This window comes from Corvus hawaiiensis, chromosome 9, assembly GCF_020740725.1.
Source record: "Corvus hawaiiensis isolate bCorHaw1 chromosome 9, bCorHaw1.pri.cur, whole genome shotgun sequence".
Lineage (NCBI taxonomy): Eukaryota > Metazoa > Chordata > Aves > Passeriformes > Corvidae > Corvus > Corvus hawaiiensis.
In genome coordinates, this window is record NC_063221.1 from 8,045,972 (window position 1) to 8,070,396 (window position 24,425).

At 40.5% G+C, this 24,425-nt stretch overlaps 1 protein-coding gene across 10 annotated transcripts in view; it reads left to right on the forward strand.

Moving 5' to 3' along the window:
• DNM3 (dynamin 3) overlaps positions 1-24,425 on the forward strand; it is a 175,289-nt gene that overhangs the window by 108,281 nt on the left and 42,583 nt on the right. For 8 of the 10 annotated variants that reach the window (XM_048312228.1, XM_048312230.1, XM_048312221.1 and 5 more), the window contains 2 exons: positions 11,461-11,572; positions 15,398-15,409. In XM_048312228.1, the coding sequence (XP_048168185.1) occupies positions 11,461-11,572; positions 15,398-15,409 (124 nt within the window). The remainder of the gene's footprint in view (positions 1-11,460; positions 11,573-15,397; positions 15,410-24,425) is intronic. The other 2 variants (XM_048312222.1, XM_048312226.1) reach the window with 1 other exon arrangement.

Here is a 24,425-nt window from a genome sequence, read left to right on the forward strand (position 1 = left end):
GCTGAATGGAGAAAAATTAGATTCCACTACTTCTCTAATTAATAAAATCTTTGCTTTTTAGTTTTTGACCCACACTTTTCCTCTCAGACTCTTCTCTGTTTTAAGTGGTGCAGGTGCTCCACAGAAGCTACTCCTGATACACAGCCAGTTCAGATTGCTGTGCACAAACAGGTTCCTTAAATGTTACAAAAGACATAAAAGTGGCATGTAATTTTTTTTTTTTAACTGAGGAGGAGAGTTGCATTTGTGATGCCATGAAGATTTTTTGCCTTTTCTTTTATACCCCTGTAATACCTTTTTGCAACTTCTGTATTCCTAGTGCTTTTTCCCTACATTCTTGGACTTGTTTGTCAAGCTAGGAGACTAAACATCTTAGAAGCTTCATAGTTAGGGATCAGTGTGCCCCAGACCCCAAGGTCCTCTCCAGAACACATTCTATAAACTAAGATAGAACCATCCAGGTGAAGGCTCCTTGGGGAGGGGGGCTCACTTGAGCCTCTCATTGGGGAATCTTTGATAGATCTGCTAATTAGTAAACCTATAATGTTATACCCGATCTTTGGGGATATACTCGGGCAGGGTGCATCTCGATGCATATGACCTAGATGTGTGCACCTAAGGATCCTTAAAATAAATACCAAGGTAAAATCCCTTTTCCCCTTCTAACCGTGTATGGCTCTTGATTTTAAGACCAGGAAAAGGCATCATTTGTAGCTGTCTCAGTGGAATTGCATTTTAGCATATAAGGGGCAATTTCTGTAAGTTTTTTTTCAGGCAAATAAGTAAATTGAATTGCAGGGGTAACATGGATAGATATCCTTGTTTCCCTCTTCTGCTAAATTCCTTCACACCCACTTCTCCTTCATATCACCAAAGCTTGGCATTACCTTCAGATATTCAAGATGTCGACGGCTGGATGTGGCTCTCTACACAGCCAGCTGTCATTGCTCCCAAACTGGCCAGAAATAGTGGCCAGAACTTTCAGAAGCAAGGAATGCCCCTCCCTCCTGCAAAGCAAAAGCTAAGCACGGGATTTCTGGGCTGTCAAGTTTCTGCTGACCGCAGCAATGCGAGGACACAATGTCAGTCTCATTCTGAACTACCCCAGGAAGGCTTTGCCTGTGTCTGCTGACACCTCAGCCAGCCTGCAAGGGGACCTGGTCTGCCAGGAGAAGCCCTTTGAAAGTATGTCACACACATGCTAGCTGGGAATAATGTTTCAAATGCTTGACCAGTTGCATTTCTGGAAAACAGAAGAAAGCTTTGAAAAGCTTTTCATGTTCTTAAAAACATAAATGATCTTTGGCTGCTGGAAATGAGTGTTAATTCTGATGATTCTGCTGTAGTTATGTGTGGATCATCCCAGTGTTGTGTGTACACCTATCAAGAAAAGTAACTTTGTCCTGGTGGCTTGATATCAACTGTACATATTAGGTTACTTCCATGAGAAATTTGTTAATTTTAGCTCATTGTTTCTCCTTTGGTTTGACTAATGGCTTTGAATATCATCATCGTCATAAATAGTAATCATCAAACTGCTGTGAAAATCCAAGAGAAGCATTTCCATTGGCAACTTTGGGATTTATTTGGGTGATGTATAGCTGGACATTCACATTTTTACTTGATCTTCATCCATACTAGACATCAAGGATTTCAAAATCAGATGTCTAAAATGTTTGCCATGTCTGTAATTAGCCCTGCCTCTTTGGGCTTTGACTAGACGCTGCAGCCTCTGCAAGCTGCTCTAAAAACATCCTTATATCCACATGGGCATGTTAAGACATGACAGCACAGCATTAAGACCACAAAATACCTTTGCCTTGGGAGAGGCAGATCATGGAGTCAGTCTTCCAGTTTTAAGGGAGGCAGAAGTTGTTTTTGAAGAAATATTTATTGAATTCTAATTAAAACAGCAGTTTCTCTGTTACTGTAAAACAGCTGATTTTTGGTATTTCTAAAAATCTGCCTCCTTGCACAAATTGATCAAAACAAGATTAGTATCACTTTCCACTGAATCCTGAATTCATAGATATGTCAGCAAAACCAGGAATATTGGTTCTCGAGTAGAGTGATATGGCTGGGGACTCTGTCCCCTCTCCCACATTCTTAAGGAAACTGAAACAGGGAATTGATAAAGATACATTGAAATAAGGAGTCTTATTATTATTTTACTTTGTGGTAATCTGTTGAATCCTGGTTTCTAGTGTGTGTGTGAGTATGGCTTGCTTTTCAAAGGTCATGTAAAAAATTAACTTTGTTTCTGGTTGGCTTTTTTGGGGTTTTTTTTGGTTTTTTTGTTTGTTTTTTTGTTTGTTTGGTTGGTTTTTGTTGGGGGGTGGTGGAATGGTTGCTTTTTTTAATTAAAAAAACCTTAGCAACTGAGAAAGAAATCAGCTTTCGAAGTCTGCCCACTGAGGGTTCTGGTTATGGAACCATTTTGCTATTTAAGATGTAGATCGTTAAAGAACAAAGGCACAATCATCTGTTCCAGCTTCCATGATAGCACGGAGATTATTCTGTATCTCTTTTTTCCTCCCCCTGTAATCGGCAGCATTTCTTTTCCTTGACTATGAAATCTTTGTTAATGTTCAATTAAATAATTTTAATTTTCAAGCAAAATCCTTTTAGGAGAAGAATTTTAATAAGCTTGTTCTCTTTTTCATTCCCAGCCCCTCACTGCATAGGTATTTGCTCCAGCCATATGTTTCTGATACTGTACATTTCAATAGTTTCCTGGATTATGCACTGCATTTTTTCCATTTATGAAAACCTTTCCAGCTCTGAAATATAGTGACCAGGAAAATACTCATTTCACTGGATAGAAGGAAAAACCATCTTGAGTTAGCTGAGACTTGGGGATAGATGGAGAAGGAAACTAACAGTATCTGTCATTTTGATTTACTGCAGAAGTCAACAGTTCTCTGACAGGAATCAAATGTGACTTGGTAATGTAGAGTAAATGGAGACTGTGACGATTGATTTCACAGTGAAGATAAATTCTCATGAAATGAATGTAATTGTGTGTTTATGGAAAGGCTGTGTTGTGAAATAATTAAATTATTTTCATGTGACTTTCTAATTAAATCTTAAAAAATCAACAACAACAACAAAAATAGGTGAGGGTGGGAAGAGGAAAACTTTGCCTGAAATAGTTACAGTATTTCTTAAAGAACAGAGAGGTTAGGTTTGTTTTTCAGCAAAGTATGTAATATATTTAAAGTTTTTGAATGGGCCATCTACTTAATTTATAGACACTATGGAAGACCTTTGCAATGGACTCCTCTAGTTTACTTACCTTAGGAGTACTAGATATTAAAATAAATTCAAGTGAGTGCCCTGTGATTCCTGGATCGTTTTTGGCTGCATCCATCTACATGAGTCTGCCTTTAAGCAACTGAAGTTGAGCTGTAGGGTCAAGCAGTGTGCATCTAAACCTAAAGCTGTCAAGTGAGTGCTATTTTGTGTTAACCGTCTTCTCTCCTCCACAGGAAACTTGTGGCAAGTCTGGATTTTTTTAGACTGGAAAAAGAGATCAAATATATTGAGTATTTTAAAATAATTATGCTATAGGGAAAAAAAAGAATGTTTGCAGTACTGCTGTAGAACTTAACTGTGAAGTTGTGTAGATGTAGCCGCTGATTGACTTTCTCAGGCAGAGCTAAGCACGAAGGAGAGAGGATTTTGTCAGCATCTCTGCTCACATTCAGTAGATTAACCTGTCATATTCTCATTGCTGAGTGTGTAAGACTCTTGTTTAGAGCTCAAGAACAAAGAAAACAAATTCTGTCCATCCCAGAAAGTTTCCTTTCCTTACAGGATTTCATTCCAAACACTTGATTTAGTCTCCATTTATTTCTTGTAAAAATTACTCACTTACTGGTGCTTTTTCTGTTAACCAAGTACTGTAGCCTGGGACAAGAACAGCAGTCTTAAATATGTCTCCCTTAAGGATCTGTGCAATAGTCCCACTTCTCCATCTCCCCTAAGATGGGCAAGCAGTTATTAGTTCTCATGATCTCGCCCTGTTGACTACAGGATCCACGTGGCACTATTTTGACAGAATGTCTGTTGTTCTGCAGTAATCTCTTGCCTTTGCAGTAGTGTAATTGCACCTTTTTCCTGATTTGCTGGTCAATAAATTGATGCATTACTGTAGTACAACTCCATTTATATACTACTTCCCTTTTAATTAAAGAAATGATGATGAGTAAAAAAAACTGTCTTCGTTTGCTACAAGCAGAGAAAAAGCTTCCTTTCCACCTCTTTTCCAGCTCTGGAGAGACGAATTCTCTTTTAAAGGAGTAGAGATTCTACCAGGTACAGGTTTTGCGGGTTATAAATGGTAGTAGGCTGAAGTGTTTGTTGAGTTGGTGAATTTTCAAGCCTTCCGTACCAGTATTGGGAGTAGCAGCCACGGAGTGAGGAAGGGTTACCTGGTGGAGAGTCCTTGATCAGCAGTGTTTCTCTGTTCCTTTCAGACTCATTCCTTTCCTTGGAGCCAAAGAAGCAGAACCAGTGTGTGAAATTCTGCCTTCTTTGCAGAGGAAGATGCCACCAGTTCTCCTTGTCTTTTACTTTCCTGCCCAACCAGGACTCAGATGAAATCGAGTTACGGTGTTTCTTTCCTCACCTCTGTGGTTCTCTATGATAGAGGGGTATGAGGAGCAAGAACGAAGCACAGAGCTGTTCCTTTTGCTTTCACAAGAGTAGGTTCCTGAGAGCCAAATGCCTCTCAGTAATCATGAAGCAGTGGGACACAACCTGCCATCCCTGCTCCAGGGCTGACTGTCTGGGGCAGGCTTGTAAAAACAGATCTTTAATCTGACAAACAGATGAATGTCCAGAGGAGAGCAAGCAAAAGGCCATTTTGAGGGTGCACAATAGGACTGAAAATAGAACTGCCAGATGAGGAATTTTAGCTACTGACTCCTGAGTACACTCTGTCTGTCAGGAATCATATTGCACAGGGAGCTGTGTTGTCTAGTAGGACCCAGGAAAGTACACTGTGTCTACACAGTGAAAGGTATCACTACATATTTTGGATATATATTGTTGGCTGTGTGTTGCTCTAGAAGGGGATGGAGCAAAAGGTTTTTCTGGCACTCCAAATGTACTAGAGCTTTAAGTACTGAATTTCTTGCCGTGGGCAGCAACTGGTTAACTGCTGTCCGTATATAAGGGAAATTGGGTAAGAGCCAAAATAAAGGGAACTAGTGAAAGGAGACCGGGTCAGAGGAGGTGTTGGATAGAAGCCAGGCTAAAGGAGAAAGCCTAAAATGAGATGTATGTTTAGTTACTGTTTTTGAATTACTCAGAAAGCCAAGCCCCAGGAAGAGCTGAACTGTAAGCTATTCAGAGCCTTCTCTGTTTGAAATGGAAGAAAGAGAATCTGTTTAATTAAAAAGCCCTACAAATTTAATCCAGAAAAAAAGCTGCTAACATTTCTAAACAAACTCCTAAAATGCTGGAGAGTACAATACTTAAGAACAGGAAAAATATACAAACCAAAGGAATAGCTAGCCTTTATTGCCAACTGCTTTCCCTTAAAAAAAAAAAAAAAAGAAAAGAAAAAAAAAGAAAGAGGTTGGCTGGTTTTGTTTCTGGAATATATTCTTTTTTGTCATTATTGGCAAATATTCTTTGCATGACATCCTAGTATGGTGCTGGTATTGAGGTTTAAAACTGGTATTCCAGAGTAAAAAGGGACTTTTGGGTGAAGGAAACCACAGTGCCAAACCCATACCTTGAATATGAAAGTTACACTGTACCTGAAGAAAATTCCCTAAGTGATTGTATGGGATCTGAAACATAAGTGCCTTCCAGACACACGGGTGTTGTAAGCATGGGCTAAGCCATGCATGGTAAACCTGAGTGAGCTGCAGCACAGCTTCTCCTGGCCTTGCTGACCGTGACCCAGCACAGTCTGGGTCCCTCTGCCCCATCCAGGGAAGGGCAGGACTGGAGCCGGAGCCGTGTTCCCTCTGTGCCCAGTGAGGGGCTGACAGCTGGGGGCAGCTTTTGCGTCTGTGTGGCCCTGAGGCAGATTCCAAAACAGGCTTCCATCCCTCACCACGAAAGGCATCAAACCTTCTCCTCCAGGGACTTACGGAATATTTTAGTGGCAGTCACTGTTACTACTGTGGATTTTGGCCCATGTAGCGTTAGTTTTGGCTGCATTTCTGTTCTGGGTTACATATAGGACTCAAGATTCTTCGTTGCCAAGGCTGGCCTATACTCTGAGCAGCATATCTTCGGTTCATTTTCACCTTAAAATTGTGGGGGTTTGTGTGTGTTTTGGGTGTGTGTTCTTGAAAAGATCCTTATGCTTTTGGGAGAGCACTCAGATGAGATAGGCAAAATCCTTAAGTGTTATTATTTCATTACATTGTCTCAGAGATTGTCTCCTTGGCTTTTCTGGATATTAAGAAAAAAAATCTTGAGAGACGTGTAATTAATTTTAATTAGCATTCACATTGGAGTGATCTGAAATGGTATGCCTTGATAGAAAATGTTAGTCATTGCTGTTAACTCAGAGCAGATGGCCATTTTTGTTTCTTCAAAATATACGATTTGCAGAGCTTCTGGTAGAGCTTTCTTATTTGGAAAAAAAAAAAAAAAAAAGAAGTGCATATGCTCAAACCAGCCATTGTGCAGTTACAGGTGTCCAAAATCACAGACTAAGACTAAATTTGAATAAGCAGAGTGTGCATAGTGGAGTTGCAGGTTAAATAGGTAGAGAACATACAATTTCATCCAAGACTGCCTTTCCCAATAGCTGGAATATCTGGATTCTGTTATTTTCTCCCCTTTTCATTTTAGGTGGCTATTCATTAAACCTATATTCTGTATGTTTTCAATTTCAATCAAGTAAGAAATACCTAAGAACTGAATCTTTCGTATTTTTCATGGAATAAAATGGGGCCAATTTGCATTTGGTTCTAAATTTCTAATGTTCATTTCAGTTCTGCTTCCATGCTAATAGAGATGTGATGTTTACAAAAAAATCATTTGAGATAAGCTGTTTGAAATCCCTGTAAAAGAAGATATTCCTTTATCTTTCAGTCTGTGAGTAGCTTCACTTGTCAGTGCAACTGTTGAAGTTAAATGTGGGTTTGTGTTGTTGGGAGGATTAAAGTAGCTTATAGGCCCAATTCTAAAAAATGCCACTTGTATTCTTGTTGTGTAGTGGTTGTTCTGTCTCCTCCCGTATTGGCAAGAATAAATGCATTTTTGATTAATCTTAGTTTTATTTTCTCTCTATAAAAAGAAATGTCATGCATATCCAGTATATCTTTGTCTGCTGAAATCCAGATCCAACTCAATCTTAAAGCTCTCTATGCACATGGTTATATGTGAGTATGCATTAATAAATACGCACACATGTTAACTGGGTTTGTAATGTGCCTGCAGTAGTTGCCCTTAAAATCTTTCCAGGTTTGCTGGAAATAAATATTTAACCTTATCTTAGTATTAAGAAATTGCAAGGGATACAATAAATCTTGATATGCAGCAGTGGCGTGTGCTCAGCACATTTTGGTGTGCAGCCACCATAGAGGGAAACGCATTGATGTTACAAGTGATGTTCTTTCTGTGGGATTTTCAGGTGTGTGTTATTCACTCCCTGCTCCTGGACTGTAGAGATCTGCTGGTTTATAGGCAGTCAAGCCTTCCCTATGCAGTGCTAACAGCCCAGGCTTCAGGGTGGGTAAAAGGGAAATCGCAGTAACTCACAGCTGGGTCAGTCTTCAAACTTACCTGGCATTTCTCAGTTTCCTCTTGGACACTTACAAATACCTTAACCCCATCCTGTTAGGATTCTTTTGTGATGGGAGGAGTTAAAGAAACACCCATGGACATTTCTGTATTAGGCCCTGAAATATACGGGGGAAAGGAATCAGGAAATGAAAGTAAAAATAAAGTGAAGAAGTTCTAGGGTAAGCAAAGTCACAGCTGGGTGTCTGCTGGACTTTCAGGTAATGGGCCTGGCCTAGAGAAGGCATGACCTGAGTGTGGAACCATTCCAGAATTGGAAATTATGCTTTTAGTCCAATTGTCTGTTCATCCCCACAAGCAATTATGTTGTATTTTTAGTGGAATGCAGTTCCAAGTTGAGGTTTATTTATCTAGAGTATAATAAAATCTGCAGATAACAAATGGTAGCCGCCTTTTGTATTTTTCATTCTGGAAAAAAAAAGCAGTATTATGTTGATTTCTAGTAATGCCACTACAGTTATATTTTCATGTATTATGCATGATATTAAATTACAGTGATGAGACTACAGGAGGAAGTAGAGTAGGTAGACGTGGTATATGCATATAGCTTGGCAATTTCCTCATTTATGTGTTCACACTTAAGAAATGTTAAATATTCAAGAGAAATACTACTTGCAAATGTTACTTCTAGGCATGTTCCCATTTACTGTATCTGTCTTGTTTCTACAGTCCCTTAGATTTACAGATGCCTGAATATCAGCAAGATTCCTATTGTTGAGAGTTCATCTTTCCTGGTATCCTGTATTCTGTCATTGTCTTTGATGTCTAACTTCTCATTTAGCTGCTATAGAGATGACAGTGAGAACATGACTTCACAGTATTCCATATGGAGTAGGTAGGTGAGGCTTGAGTAGTAACTGTTTCCGTGCTGATGTCTTCAGCAATTTTAAGAAGTGGAAGAGAGAAGACAAAAAATCTGAATTGTTTTCAAGAACATTTTTACAGCTTTCCATGAGACGCCAGTGGATTCCTAATGAGTAAAACATGTTAATATGTTTTTTAAGATTCCACTGGTAACAGAAAAAGGACACACTCTTTTCAGAAGTTACTTCGGCTTTTTTTTTTCCTTTGAAAAGTTCCTATGCTTCTCAGCCTTTCTGGGAGAAAGAAAGGCAGGGGAAGTCTAGTAGCAAGGAAGCGAGCTGGGGAGGCAAGCATCCCTTACCTGCGCTACTGTAACATTCCTATGAGCTCTGTCTCAGGGTGTGCATCCTTCAGTTCCTCACATGTGCTGTGTCTTTGGCAGTGGTGGTGGAGTAGAATGAGCTACACTAAAATGGAACTCTCAAATCCTGCAGGGAGAAAGAAAGGCCTTGGAGATCGGGAGACATCAGCTGCTGGGCCATGAGGTGTCCCTAGCCCCAGGAAAAGTCCTGACACAGAGATAGAGTGCAGACTGTCAGCTCCCACATGTTCAAAGTGGTTGGCTGAAATCCCTGCTCACACAGCTCCGCTGGTTGTAGCAAGCCACAAAATGCCAGAAAGTGTAATATATAACATGACAGTCCTGAAAAAATGTTTTCACAAGCTGGTGTCATGTTGTTTTGCTCTTGCAGATAAGTGTTTTTGGAACTTCCCTATCATGATGTTTTACAGCCTTTATTTGCTCTATTGTTATTTTTAGTCATCTTTCTGAGAGTACCCTTTTACCGTTTCAGCTTCCTATTTCTTCAAAGTTTTAGCTGCTTCGTTATCTTAGCCAGAAAAGCTTATCTCAGTAAAAGCTTCTCCTAACAATAAATTAAAGCATTTTTTTCCTCTGGCAATTTCAGTATGCTTCTCTTTTTTGTCGTTTGGTTTTTTTTTTAGTTGACTTCTTTGTTTTGTTCTGTAAATGTTGACTTGGAGTTCCACAATACTGCAGATAGAATAAAATTCAGGTGTTTGGTCAGTTTTAAAGTAACAGCATCTGATAAGGTCATCCAGGCTGTTATTTGCCTTTTGGCAGGATTAGTACTTTTGGAGTCAGGGAAGAAAAAGGATTAATTTTAAATTTCTCAATCAATACAAGAATCCACAGAGCTTTCAGTTGTTCATACTGTCAAAGGCTTTGGCTAAACTATGGGATTGGGCCCGTTAGTGCTTCTTCGTGACCTTTTGGGCTGGTTTCTGTGGGAAGGAAATGCTCTGGTGGCACCTCCAGTCTGGGTTTTTGAAGGGAGTAGTGCAAGCCTGGTGCTGTGTGCTCAGATTTAGCCTTTGAATTTGGTGAGAATTCAGTCACCACTGTAAGGAAATAAATCTGAGTATGTCCTTTATTCTTTGCAGTTTTGAATGCAACTTATGAGCCTGCTAAAAAATACCTCATTTCACTCTCTTCAGAGTGGATGTGCTCTGGTTGCTATACTGTGGTTTTATGGGTGATAATTTAATGATTTGGTGCCATGGCTGCTTCATGCTCAGGTTCAATTACACTTTTTTTATCTTTTTTTAACCTCCTTCCTGAGACTGCCCCTAAAAAGCGATGCTATGAGCTGCCTGGTAACATTGTTGGTAGGAGCGAATCACTTCTGTGAGTGGGAATTACATCAAGTCGGTTGTGTTCCAGCAGTGTGGCGGTGAAATCCCACCAGTCCAGCAGTGAAATCCCACCAGTCCCTGAATGCTAAAGAAATTTGTCTAGCCAGTGACAATAATAGCTTTATTTCCTCTTCTATAGTGTATTCAATTTTTTTTTCCCCCTCAAAATATGTGGTAGAAATGACCTCTGTAGTTGCATAATGAAACCAAAGGGCCCCTTGTCATTGCTGTCTTTGAGAGTGAAGCAATCTCCATCAACCCCCCTCCTCCATAGCTTGCTAAGGGAAGAAAGCAGTCTGGTTGAGATGGAAGATTGATCCTTGCGCAACTGTTAAGATCCAGAAAAATGTGGTTTCCTAACCTTTTTCAGCTAAGCTCTTGGCCTTTCCTAAAAAGTCTGTTGGCTGACAAAGTTACAGTGATCTGGTCTGTGTATAGAATTTGAATTCAGAAACTAATGGCTAAACCGTAAGGGGAAAATCTGTTCTGTTTATTGAAGAATTTACAAGTACCCTTCCTATAGACTTATTTTTCCTCCTTTCTCTTTTCTTCCACTAAGTGATTCCTTGTATTTATCTCGTTCTGTGAACTACCTGTAAAATGTTTTATTTAAACATGTCCCACTTTTCTTATTACGATGACAGACATCAGAGATTTGTTTTGTTTGTTTAAAAATATCTGATTATCATTGCTGTTTTTTTCCTATTTTACTGATGATGTCTAAAAACTAAAAAGAGTATATAATGGACTGAAAGGACTTAACAGGGGAAGGAGTTGCTTCAGTAATTATTTTGGTATTTACTAGTTCCAGCAGCAATCTGTCACAAGCCGTGCTGTTATGTTGGCATGTCTTATGTGTTTGTCCTCTGCATCACAATGTCCTTTTTTTTCTAAAAGTGCTCTGTTTTACCAAAAGCAGGAAAATTGATTTTAAGTAGTTTCACGGTGCCTTTAGATGATTATTATTTCCAGAGCTCTGCTGTAGCATTCTAAGATATTTTTAAGTACTCCATGTAATTATTAAACAAGCACCTGTCCCGTAAAGTCTCTTGTCTAAAACAATTACCAAGTAATTTTTGATCCCAAAGGATTTTTAATTTAAAATGCTGTGTGCATGATACAGAGTAGTAAAATGCTAGTTTTACAATGTGGTGCTCTTTGTTCTAGGAATGTTTACAAGGATTACCGTTTCCTTGAGCTAGCCTGTGACTCCCAAGAGGAGGTGGATAGCTGGAAGGCATCTCTGCTACGAGCCGGTGTCTATCCTGATAAATCCTCAGTAAGTTAAACAGCTCACTAGTTTGCCAGTAGCTGCTCTGTTTGAGTCAGAAAAAACAACTGTATCATCTGGGAAAACACAGTGTCTGCAGATATCTCAAGAAAGAGCAGCCTTTTCATTGTACGAGTCTGTGGTAATTTCGAAATACTCATAATGAAGTATTTTAAGACCAATTTGTGCGTCAAACCTCAATGTAGAAAAACCCAAGCAACCACAAACCAAACCTTCCAACATGTTTTTCATTGGATCCGTGTAGTAAAAGCATTGAGCAATTTGGGGTTTCCTGAGCTTCATTGTTTCTATTAATGTTTTTTAAGGTAAAGATGTGCCTTGAAGAGTTTATTCCCTCAAGCTCTGTATTACAGAACTGACAGAAGCATTCCAGGCAATCATGTGTATTTATTTTACTGATTCACTGCATGATTTTTTGTGTATGAAACACATGCTAAACCCTTCCAAAAGCAGTTTTACTCAGCTAATCATCATGTGGAGCAAATTGAACAGGATACAATAAAAAAGCGTCTATTAATTTACTGGAAATGACAGAAAGTTGGGAAACAAAATATGTCCAGCTACTATTTAATACTTTTGGACCTAGATACCTTGATATTTTACATCAAGTAAAGCTTTGAGGAGATATATCCAAAGAGAAGGCTGACTAGCAAAAATACCTGTCATTTGAGCTTTTGAAAGTTTCTGTAAGGCACAGCTCACCTGTCTGCAGTGAGTGCTGGATTCCTTCAGCAGAAGATCCACTCTGAGAAATGATGCTTTGCTTCTGATGAATTTGCTTTTCTCCCTGATTGTTTTCCATGGGAAGGCCAGGTTCCTTGAGTCCAGGGTCTTGTGCTGTCTTCTCTCTTCATCTTTTTCTTCCCTTCTGGTTTCGATGCCTGCATGGCTTCCAGTACAATTCTGTCTGCATCTCCTCCAGGAGCTATTCACACAAACAAGCTCAGCTTCTTTTCTTCATACAAAGTTTCAAGGCTACCATAAAAAGATAAATAAGAAATTCTTGTGCTGCTGGATTCTCCATTTATTATAGAAATAAACAGTGATGATAATAATGATGATGGTTTTTTTAGAGAATAGTGCAAATATTCATTTAGTAAGAGACCTACCAGGTATCTGAGACTTTAAAAAGTAAAAAGCAATGTTGGTGACTTTTCAGTATGTTGCCTGTTGCAGTAGATCCGTTCCTACCTAAGAATATCAGAAGTCACTTAACGAGGATTTGTTATGAGAAGTTACCTAATTAATTACTAGGACCAATGTACTGTATTGCTTTGTTTTTTTCTTGCTTAGGTTTTAATGATGATTTTACAAAAGGCTGTTGATGCCTCTGGTTTAATCTTGTATTCTGTGACGGTTTTATCATATTGGTATATCTGGTACTTTATCCTTAAACAAGACAGACTAGTTGGATTTCTGAACTTCTCTTCTGTCTTCCTGTCTGTCCCTTCCCCCTAAAAATACTTGGTATTCAAAATACGTTTACAAAGAATTCTTGATTTTGTTTAAAGTTGGTCTGTCAAAAGAGTCTTAGATGCAAGACGAGGGACTTCCTTGAAAGAAGTAGAAAGGAGTCAAAATACAGTTCTCCTTTGAGCTGGAATTATCTTTACATTATAAAAAGAGTAAATATTATTGTTCCAAGTGCCTGTAGTTTGAAATTTGCGCAGTAGTTTATCAAGCTGTTCCGGAAAGATGCTCAGCGCTAGTCTAGGCCTCCAAAACTTTATTCCTAAAGGACTAGAGGTCCAAATGTGGGCTGTGAGTCTGCTGTTAAGAGTTCTGAATTTTGCAAAGTAAAATCTCCAAGGCCCCAGGTACTTTGGAAGATCCAGTGGATCCTAAATAAAAATGAGCAGCATTTCATTAAAATCCTGTGCATGTTTCACACCTTCCTCTGAAATTATAGAGAGTTAAAATAGTTTTAGAGACACCCGCCAGTCTTTTATTCTCCTTTAAAGATTCAGAGGCCATGTTTTTAAGCAGGAGGGACGGCCAGGAAATGGCAGCAGCTTGAGTTTATTTCAGTGCTTCCCCCCAGCTTTGTGATCCCAGAATTAAAAAGGCAAAGAGGTGCCTTAGCCCCTTCCCAGGCCGACCTTCTCGCTCTCTTTCATGCGTGAGGCACAGCTGGGCACTCTGAGTATCCAGGGCTTTGGCACCAACAGTAGAAAAATTGCTGCTTAGAAATGAAAACTAGACAAATAGTGCTGTGAAGCTGGAGCGCTGCAGCGGGGGCTGGCCTGCTCCCTGCAGCTGCCAGAGTGTGTGTGAGCCGGGAACGGGAGAGTGCAGCCGATGCCTTCATGAGCAGCTCTGATCACCCACAAGGACACCGGGGAAACACCCACGGCCACTGCCCTGAGCTGGGGCAGGAAAAGTAGGAATCTGGCACTGATTAAAGAGATCTGTTCTGAATTCTCACCAAGGGCAAATCTCTCAACTAAGAATATTCCTTTTGCTGTTGATTTTTTTTTTAGTAGAGCTACATAAAATTGTTTGATTACAGTGGTAGTGGGGCTCAGTACTTGCTGCCACTAACATGGAGTCTCTGCTGCTCATTTGATCCTGTAAGCTAAGTCCAAGGTTCTAGATTTATAATTTTTCTTTTTGCCTAAGCAAATCTCATTAATATTTTAAAGGCCATATATCACCCCCTTCCTCCATTTCCTTGCTAATTTTGCTTGTCTTCCCTGGCCCTCCATACATGGGGATGCACAGAGTGAATATGTTCACATATTCACTGTCCCATGAACTATGTCCAATGAGCCCTCAGCATTGCTCTATAAGCCCCTAAATTCTTTGCAGTTTGCCAAGTCACCTCCTTCCTGCAATCCATTTGCTTTTGTCAGGACATAGGCTTTGACAGCCACCCAGATAGCAATGAATCAGTGTTTTTATTTTTCCAACCCATATGCAACTCAGCTTGCTTGATATAAATCATATTGTGGTCAGTTCACTTTGAAATGGGATATCCATTTACCAGCTGACTTTACTGCTGGCTTTTTGGACTGATGCATCCAAAACCCTCCTTTTTTTGTTAAAAAGTGACTACAACATTGTGACTAACCTTTCCAGACTGTATTTCTCAACTGTAGGCTGGTGTTTATTTTGGCTGGCTTCCCACTGTATAATATACACTGTTCATGCCAGCTCATGGCAAAACTCACAATTAAACCAAAATAATAGCACAGATGTTTGTCGTAACTTGCTCTGCACACTTTACCTTGCTAGCACCACCCATTCCTTCTCCCCCCACGTCCCCCAATGCCATCTCCTCATTATTTTTATTACTAATCTAAAAGTTCAATATTTGCTTTATAAAAAGCCTTGGATCTTGAAACTTTCCATTCACTGGCAAGTTGTAGGGAATGGCTGTCATGGAAGGCTCAGCAGACATGTTTAGTGGGTTGCTTTGCGTACTGGAAGTTCAGTGTTACCAACACATGAAAATCCCTCTGGCTGCCATCCCATCCCTAGATCACTTCAGGCCTCATTTTCTTCTCTCTTGTATTTGTATCCACTGGCTTCCCAGGAGCTGCTCTTGATTTACGCTGAAGGAAGCGAAAGCAGGATCAGAATGTTTATGTAGTGAGGAAAACAGCTTTGCTGAACGTTTCAAGTCCTTTGCGAATGTCCTGTGTTCCCCTGGAAGCTGTCTAACTACAGGATTCAGTGAATGTTCCCTGAGTCAGTTCCTCATTTGGTTTGAGCCATTTCCAGAACTGTACAAGTTAGGCTGAAGGCATGTAAAATAAATGTAACTAATATTTCTTTTTTCCCCCTCTTTCTTCTGTGCTGCATCCTTCAAAGGGGAGCAACAAAGTAAGTTGTTTGTCCTTTTACAAAATCCTTTTGTATCCTGTCTGAAGGACTTTGTAATGAAAATTAGTTTGTCTTTCAGCTCACACAGCTATTGCTTGCATGCTCTTAACAGCAAAATGTGATTAAAACTGGGGGTGCAAAAGTGTCTTCGAGAAAAATTATTACTGACTCTTTGTTTTAATTTTGGGGAAGGAGAACTGTTAAGTGTTGCTGAGTTGTTTTTAAGGAGATTCAGTAAGAATGCTACTATGAAAGTATTGGGCCCAAAGATTATGAAGGTATAGTAATAAAGACCTTCTGAGGAAAGGCTACTACAGCCTGATGAAACTCATTACAGCTGGATTTTTTGACCATACATCAAAGCTTGTATTAATGGGCAGTTATAAAAACCCAGCACTAAAGTCTTAAATAACAGATTTGCTGGCGTTGTTGGCTAAGCTGAACTAGATCAGTGTACTGGCTTTGAAGGTGCCTTAAAATGGATGGAGGAGGGTGGGGTCAACATTTGACTTGGCTTCTAGACCCTTGATGTGTTCCAGCTGGACAGCAGCAGAAGGGTGTGGGGTGTGGAGAGGGAGAACTGAAATATGCGTGGTAGGGGTTTTTTTTGAAACTAAGCAGCACATAAAAAGACAGTTTTGCTGATTTTGATCTGATAAACTAATAATCATGCAGTTCCCAGGGTTAGTACTTTTTAATGCCATTTTTACTGAGCTTAAGAATGGAAATTGTACATCTCACACTTTGGAATAAGATGCAGAGAGAGTTTGTCATACCTCAGAAAGGAGTTATACAGCTTTTGTGCCTTTTTTCCCCCCTCTTTCCTGTTTTGGTATATTAACCCTTAGGAAGATAAACCTAAAGCATCAAAAGATGCTTCACAGCAAACATTGAAAGTAGTCTTTGAAATATTGCCTGTAGCATCCCTTTGGGAGCTGGAAGCATTTCTGGGGTATTTGAGAAAGACCCAGGTGGGTTTTAAAGGCTTTGAAGGTTGGGGAATTTTATCTGCTTGTAATTTTTGTATTTTTAACCAGTTTTTCACCACTCCTGTCTCCACAGTTGCTAGGCTCAGAAGCACCAAAAATATTGTGTTTTGTTGGCCTGCCTGAGAAAAGGTGCTCTTAGTGTTGGGTGGGGAGGGTTTAAGAGAATTGGTGTATTGATGGCATGGAGAGAGGGATTTTACATAGGAGGTGGTGTGAAATGTAAATGTTAACTGTGTACACTAAAATGTCAAGGTAGTGTTTATAATGCTTCTTTACGACATGCTGACTTAACACTTTGCTGCTGCAGTGGATGCTGGTCTGATCTCAGAGGAGACAGCTTAGACTGTAGGTGCTCTGTTAAGGGAAATGGGGATAGATGGGACACCACTGAGCTCTTGGGGCTGGCACAAACTGAGTCTGGAGGTTAGGAGTTGCATGGACCAGCTCTGTTCTCCAGAGCTGTGAGCTGTGGGGCACCCCAGGAAGGTCAGGACCAGAAGTATCTGACAGCTTTATGCAGCATACCCATGAGCAGGTAGAGAAGCCTGGGGGATGTGAGGATTTGGGAGCTCTTAACTCTTCTTTCACTCTGAGCCAAGGACAGTTCTTGCTGTAGGTTCAAAAACATTCTCCATCTGGCCTGGGTTCCCAGCCAGAAGATAACTCCAAAAGAAATCTCCAGGAAGCCATCCTAATCTTTCTCTTTGAACCAGTTCCTTGTAAGGATTCTCATATCATCTCTGTGTCCCCCTTCTCTTTCACGCAGGTCATTCCTGCTGGAGTCTGGAGATCACATTATCCCAGTTAGACAGATAGAACTAACCTACAGCTGCCTGCAGAAGGTCAAACCCCACAGTCTTCTTGAGATTTCTGTACCTAGTGGAGTTGGAAAATGACATGGATAAACCTGAGAGGTGACCAGAGAGTTTGTGAGAAGGGGTCAGGGAGAGGAGAGGAATGGCAGAGTAAGAATGATGACAGTGTCTCAAAGCTTCTAATGCAACTTTATGCTGAAAAGCTGCATAATCCCTCCTTACTGTCCTGGCACAGATTTCCTGGGTTGCTACCAGAGCTGTAACCCTCCTCCAGTGCTGCCCAGTGTGGCATTCATACACTGCATCCTGTCATATGTGCAGATGTCAAGATGCTGTACTCACCCATCCGTTCAGACTGTGGCTGCCTTTATACCACTACCTTTAGCTTTGCACTCTTGGATTTACAAAAGTAAAAATAAACATTGGAGTAATGAGTTCCTAAGAAAAAGGGGGAGGAAGGGAAGTGAAGAGGGTTTGTAATCGTCAGCGGACTACTAATCATTTTTATTTTTACTTTTTATTGTTGCACAATCATTACTGTAAGTGAGATTTCTCACATGGTTAAAGATAAATATATCTTCAAAAGCTTTGTTGGATAAAATCTGTAAAAGGGTCGTGTAGAATGAGGTAATGGAGACCTACCTCATTCAGCAAGCACATGTTGGCAAGCTGCATTTTGCTAATATTAACACTGAACTCCACAGCCTTGCATGGGGAAAGAGTGCAGAATTGTCCAGAGTTGTGCAGAGCGCTGTAGCTTCAGTCCAGCTGCTGAAGACAGAGGAGCTGAGAGCTTCTGACTGTCTTAATTCACCGCTGTGGATTTGCTGCTTACCCTATGCATCTTCTTTACCCCCATTTAAAAAACAAATCCCCTGGAAACAGCCCTCCAGATGCTGCTGTTTAAGAACAACGTCAAAACCTGAACCATTCTCACAGAGTCCATCTCCATATGCTTCTGACGAAGTTAAAATATTAGATAGATGCTGGGTCCTTAGGAAATTTTGATTCTGAATCCCTAGGCACTCATTCAATAAAACAGCAGCAAGAGAAAAACCTCAAAACCTTGAAGTGCCACTTCTTAATATAAAAAGTCACCTCTCCTTTGTCATTATTAAGCTCTGAGTTAGCCAATAATTTCTCCTTGATTCAAAGTACCAAACACTCCAATGCTGAGCTCAGACTTGAGAGACTTTGACTTGGAAAACCCAAATCTCTTCAAATTACTTTTTGCAGATAGTGACTACATATTTCTTGCCTTTAATTGTTTTGCTTTGCTCTGCTTGCTGATACCCTTTACAGAATGTGTAGAACTGAAGTATATAAACTCCATATTCACATCTCAGTGGAGTTGTCACAGTTCAGATAATGCTGCACATGCGAATAGTCACTGAATATAAAGTCAGTGTAATTTAGTTTGAATTTTCTCTTAGGAAAAATAGAATCCCTTTTGAAAAGGAAAGGAAAATACTCTTCCTGTCAGGCCAGTTTGCCTGTTGGTCCTTAAAATACTTCTTGGTGACATATTAATGGCTTAAATTAAAGCCTTTCTTTTCTCTCCCCTTTTTTTTTTTTTTGAATTTTTATTTAAAGTGGAGTTAGTGTTACTAAGCCCAGATTCCAGATCAGCTACTTCATTAAGGAGTCCAGATGTCCTCCTGTCTCTTGAGACAGTCCTGGAAAATGGGAACATAGTGAAGTCAGGATACTCATTCTCCCTCCATATCTGACAACAGTTCATGTGTTTTGTGCTTGGCTATTGCCGTGTAAATGCAGATGTAGTGCCAGAAGCCGTAGGTGTCTTGCACTGGAATAAAGCTCTGGTGCTTTCTTTTCGAGTCTGGCCATGTTTCTGAAGGGGCTTCAGTTTCCTCCCAGACATAACTCTGTTACTGGCTGTGGTGATGCTCTGCAAGTGCCCCAGCCAGATTCAGACTGGAAGTGAGTGGTTCTGCTCTGGGATTGCTCAAGTCCCTGCTCGGGACAAGTCCCTAAAGTAGAAAAAGTAAAGACTTGTTTGAGTTTGTTGAAAAGCAAACTGCTGATATGTCAGAGGGCAAAACAGTGTAGTCAGAAGTGTAAACTCTGCATTTACTGAGTTTACTTTTTTAAGCTAGTATATTTTAGAAAAGGAAGGCATTGAATTCTAGGAAAAGAAGAATTCACTTCAGTTGTGACTAAAGGTGGCTTCAAGCCAAGTAGGTTTAAAAATAACTTTAAAATTAAGTGTTAATTTATTTTTTTTCAAGTGGAAAAATGCCATAATTTTATAGACAGTGTTTCAGTCATTGGATTGGATGAATTGGATTTTACAAGGAAGTCCCGGTGTAAAAGAGCAGCCCAAGGGGGTGAGGGTGCATGCGCACACACGCCGGGTCAAAAGCAGTCCAAAAGACAGGGAGGAAAGGAAATGGCAGGCTGTTTTCCAGTCCCTTTCTCACTGCCTCACTGCTTCAAGGATATGAAAACACATTTCAGATGAAAGCTATCTTCTGCTTCTCCTAAATATTTACTACTTCAAACAAAAACTAGATGAAACCTTGTTCCCCAAATGTTCCCCAAGAAACAGGGCAGCCCTGGTTCATATTCCTGTAAGAGTCAAATAACTGCTGGCACAAGAGAGTTAAAAATGTACAGGGAGAAGAGATTCACAGGATTGCATCAGTTGCACTGAGTGTAAGATGCAGGCTGACGGACTGAATGATTTCAAAACCAGTCCCGGTGAAGCTGCTGATCGGGGTCGGAGGTTCAATAGCTGTCACAGGGTTTTACGTTTCTGCTCTTAACTGGGGCTGCTGACATTAAGCAAACTCCAGGAAATTTAGAAACGAGCAAACATTTTTTATTTCTGTTATGTATTTATGGTGGGCTCTTTACTGTGCTTTTGGCAAGGATCTGCATATTGAAAATATTTTTAAATTCTTCATTTTTTATGGGACAGCTAGTTTTTGCACCATTTCCTCTCTGATGAGGGATTTTGATTAAACTCTGCAGAAAGGTGAAAGCTCTCTGGCTGTGAAGTTTCAGGTCATGGAGCATGAATGTTAGCCCCATTCTGGACATTCAGTGCCCTGGGGAAGGCAGTGAAGGTGGCCAGCCTCTTAGGATGCTTTCCCAGACGTGGTCAATGAGCACTGAGAGTGGGCTGGCAGAGAGGGAAATGCTTCTGGGCTGTGCTGCACCAGCCTCAACCACAAAGGTCCTTTGGAGCCCAGGCTGATCCCTGCAGCTGGAGTCCCTGTGTCTCCAGGTCTTGGAATAGTTGTAGTCAGGAAGGGCAGGTTGCTCCTTTAGCATACGAGATCACCCACTTGGCCTAATAGTAATTAGGAGTAAATAAAAATTTGAAACTTTTTTTTTTTCTGCCAAAAATGTCACCAGGCTCACTCTTCCATAGCATGTACAGTGTAACAGGAAATGTCGTCTTTGGATGTGAGGGTGGAGGGCAGCTGGTGAACAGCCAGATACTCTTTTTTTTCTCATTTAGAAGGGGAAACAAGATCAGGAGAAACTGAATGTTGCTTTCCCTGACTCTGTTTTGGACTAAAAGGAAGATATGCAGTGTCTACTCTGACACATCCTGGGTTTCCTTAACCTTCTCTACCTATCTTTTTTATGGAGATAGGTTTATAATTATTTTCCGTGTGCTGAGTCAGAATCAAGGCCCATGTTATGGGTATAAATTCCTCCATTCTGGAGCTGCATTCTCCACTTACATAATTCTCCTTCCATGATGCCGTGTGTTCCTGTTCTGTGGTCACACCTCGGCTCCTGTTTCCCAGCTCCATTGTGGCCTTTGACTGATGTCTTCCCTGTTCTTCTCTATTTGGTGTATGACACTTGATATATCAAGTGTGCCAGTTTTGGAGAATGGTGATTTCCCACAGGGAAGAGCTGTCTATGGACATGTTGAGGTGTCTGATCAATGCAGTTTTTTTGGTGACTTTCATACCTTTGTTTCTGAAACCCCTGTTCTGCAGCAGAGAAACAAGTGATCTCACTCTGTTTCCTTTATATTCTTCTCTTTGAAACTCAACTTCTGCTCTTCCTCTTCTCTAAGCACGTTATTTATAATTAAAAGAGAGAATTATGTGCCATTGTATGTGCTACTAGGTTCAAATAACATGTCACATTATTATGGTAGGTATGAGCTCATTGGTGGGTGGGTACAAAATTACCAAGAGCTGTAACACACAGTGTCAGGCCCCTATCAGACCCTTTAGTAGCAGATACTCAAACTTTCTGATTGCATTTGTAGCACCATATTGTCTTGACCTATTCAACAGCGGGGGTTTCTAAACTGGGTGGCAGCAAACCTAAGGGCATTTAGAGAAATCAAGTAAAGAAACCAACCCGGAGCATGGAAGATAAAGTCCATGAGAAAAATTAGTCTTGTGCAATGTAATTTGGTGTTCAGTTGTAGTTTGGTTTAATACTGTTTGATTTTCACATCTAGATATTCTTCCAGTAGAAGCAAGAACCTTCTAGTGAACAGAAGCCTTTCCAGTCACAGGCCAGCTGTCCCTAACCGTGTTTTGCTGGCACTGTGTACAAGTATGTAGTCGTTCGTGACCATGGTCTGGAAACAACTGCTGTACCGTATTTCTAAATTATAGTTATTAAAGGTTATCTGGCTGATTCAGACAGCAAATTCTCAGAAGTACTATGAGATTGTGCTTAGCTCTCCTAAGGACTGACCTTAGCTCTGCTTAGCTTAGCTTTTATCCAGTTTTGCAGCTGCATACAGGGCAGGTATCCTCAAAAAGCTCAACTTCTCTTTCAGATCACCTGTGGCCCAAGATGTGGCTGCAAAACACTCAAGAGATGTGTTCATGCCAGCTCTGTGCACCAAGGAGTTCTATGGGCAGAGTTCCTTGCTGTTCCTCAGCTGAGGGCTTTGACAGAGGTCATGGTCTGTGTCATGAGAACAAAATGCAGCATTGTCTGCAGTCCTTAACACCAGTTGTGTTGCCCTTGGTGTGGTGAAAATCAAGGCTCTTGCTTTAGGAAACTTCACCTTCAGTTGTCTTTATAGTTTGAAAATATCAGTTTCCTCTTTGTTATACACTGCTCTGCAGAAAATGCCTCTTAATGTCATGGGTGAATGTGTATGCTCAGAAGTGGTTTAATTTCAGCCAGTCTGGGTCATGGACAGGCTGGAAGATGGGCATGGTGAAGGCAATGGCATCACTTCCAGAGAGTGAGAATTTCAGCTGTTGTGAGTGGGTGTGTTGTTCTTAGTGTTGCATGACTTAGGGGCCTGTTTGGGTTTTTTCAGTGCTTTTTGCAGTCTGATTAGTGTTCTGCTAAAATAAAAGTTCTCCTTTCGTAGAACCAATCCTGGCTTTGTCTGATTGGGCTGTGATTTCTGCCCAATGTCCTATTTCTTTTATTGAGTTCCATCATCTTTGTACAGTTTCTTTTGTAAGCCCCAGCATGATGCCTTTCCAGCAGCTGGTTTTAATATTGTGAATAGATACTATTTGTCCTGAAGTTGCAGTTGCAGACTAGGATCCCATTTTACAAACTGCGAGTAAGAACATGGTTCCTGGCAGTCCAAGAATGACATGAAAGAATCAATGAATTATTGCAGGACAGTGTTGTTTATTAAAGGTTTGTCACTAGCCACTGAATACTTCTAGAAACAGGGTGTTGGGGCAAACTACCTGTTCAGGCACTGGTCTGACTAGCAAAGGACATTTATTCTTTAAAAATACCTCACCCCAACATCTTTTGAGTATGCAGTAATTTCTTTCAGAGCCTGTCTTTTAAATATAAAGGGGATGAATCCTCCTGTTGTGATTATTTCCCAGATCCTCTTCAATTCTTCTCTGAAATTTGACACTTGTTCATTTGAGTCCATCCTTACATGGTAGAACCACCTCAGCTTAGAGTATGATTGAAAATTGCTCAGGAGCATGTACTGGGTCAGTTGTTCAAGTGATAAAACATCAGTAATCCTTGTGAAGAATGCATATGAAGTTCTGCCTCCTTTTGTTTCAAAGGACTGTACCCAAGACTGAGTGGGTGTGTATTTTCCAAGAACCCTGGTTAGTGTCTTTGTTCAGGGACACTGGATGGGCCTCCTTTAGCGTATACAACCATCAACATTTTCCCATCAAAATTCTGGTCTTTTCTGATGGGTTCGCACTGGGGAATTGCGTTTTTAGGAGTCTGTGTTTGGAATAATCCATGATTATTCCTTCCAAGTTTGGATCTCTCAGCTGAAAACTACTTCACTCTCTCTTCATTGACAGTGGGTCCCTGGAAGTGCCAGGTTCTTAGGTAATTGTCTTTGGGCAATAAAGCAAGGGAACTCAAATTTCCGGTGGAGTACTTAAATACACATCTTTTCTCTAGTGAGGCTCTCAGTGTGACCTGTTCCTCTCTCATGCATTGCCGGGTTTTCGGGAAAAGTCTTCCTGTCTATGCTCCTTTTAGTTGAATCTTCCATTTGGGACATTGGAATGGTTTACTTGGCCTAAAAGATGCTCCCTTTTTAAAGGAGTTCCTTATATCTTATTTGCAGCTGCCCGTGCTTCTTCAGTATTGGTGGCCTTTAGAATGATGTTTCATAACTTTTTATAAAACATGTTTCATCATATAGACAAGAGCACTAAGGTATAGTCACAAATACCTGAAAGATTGTCACAAATGCCCCATTCCTTCCAAATTCAACCCGACAATGGAAAATTACAGTTCAAATATTGGTGATGCTACTGCTTTTGTTGCTGAGCATTTTGGTAAAAACAGTGCTTTACTATGGTAACTTCTCAGCCCCTTGGGAATGACTGTTCAATGCTTTCAACCTTCCGGTTTTTTCTTGACAAGTTTCTGGCTATATCCTGGAAAGTTTCTGGAGCCTGCCATGGCTCTACAGCAGCTGAGAATATGGGGAACAGCATAAGCTAAAACATGTTCTATTCAGTATGTAAAGGGATAACTTTAGGCAGGGGAGGTTTCCAGTGAAAAATAAAATGTCCATGTTCACACTTAGGCTAAAAACTCATCAGAGAGCGAGATAAAATTGCTAAGAAGTTGCTCCCAGGTTCCCACTCAGTCCTCTTGGATATCTGCAAACACTACGTGATTTTGCTACAGAACATAATCTCTGCTTGACACAGAATGTTTTTGTTAATATTCCTACCTGGAACCTCCAGCAGGAGAGTTTTTTAGTCAGTCCAAGTTCAGGCATCACTGTGTTCAGATCTG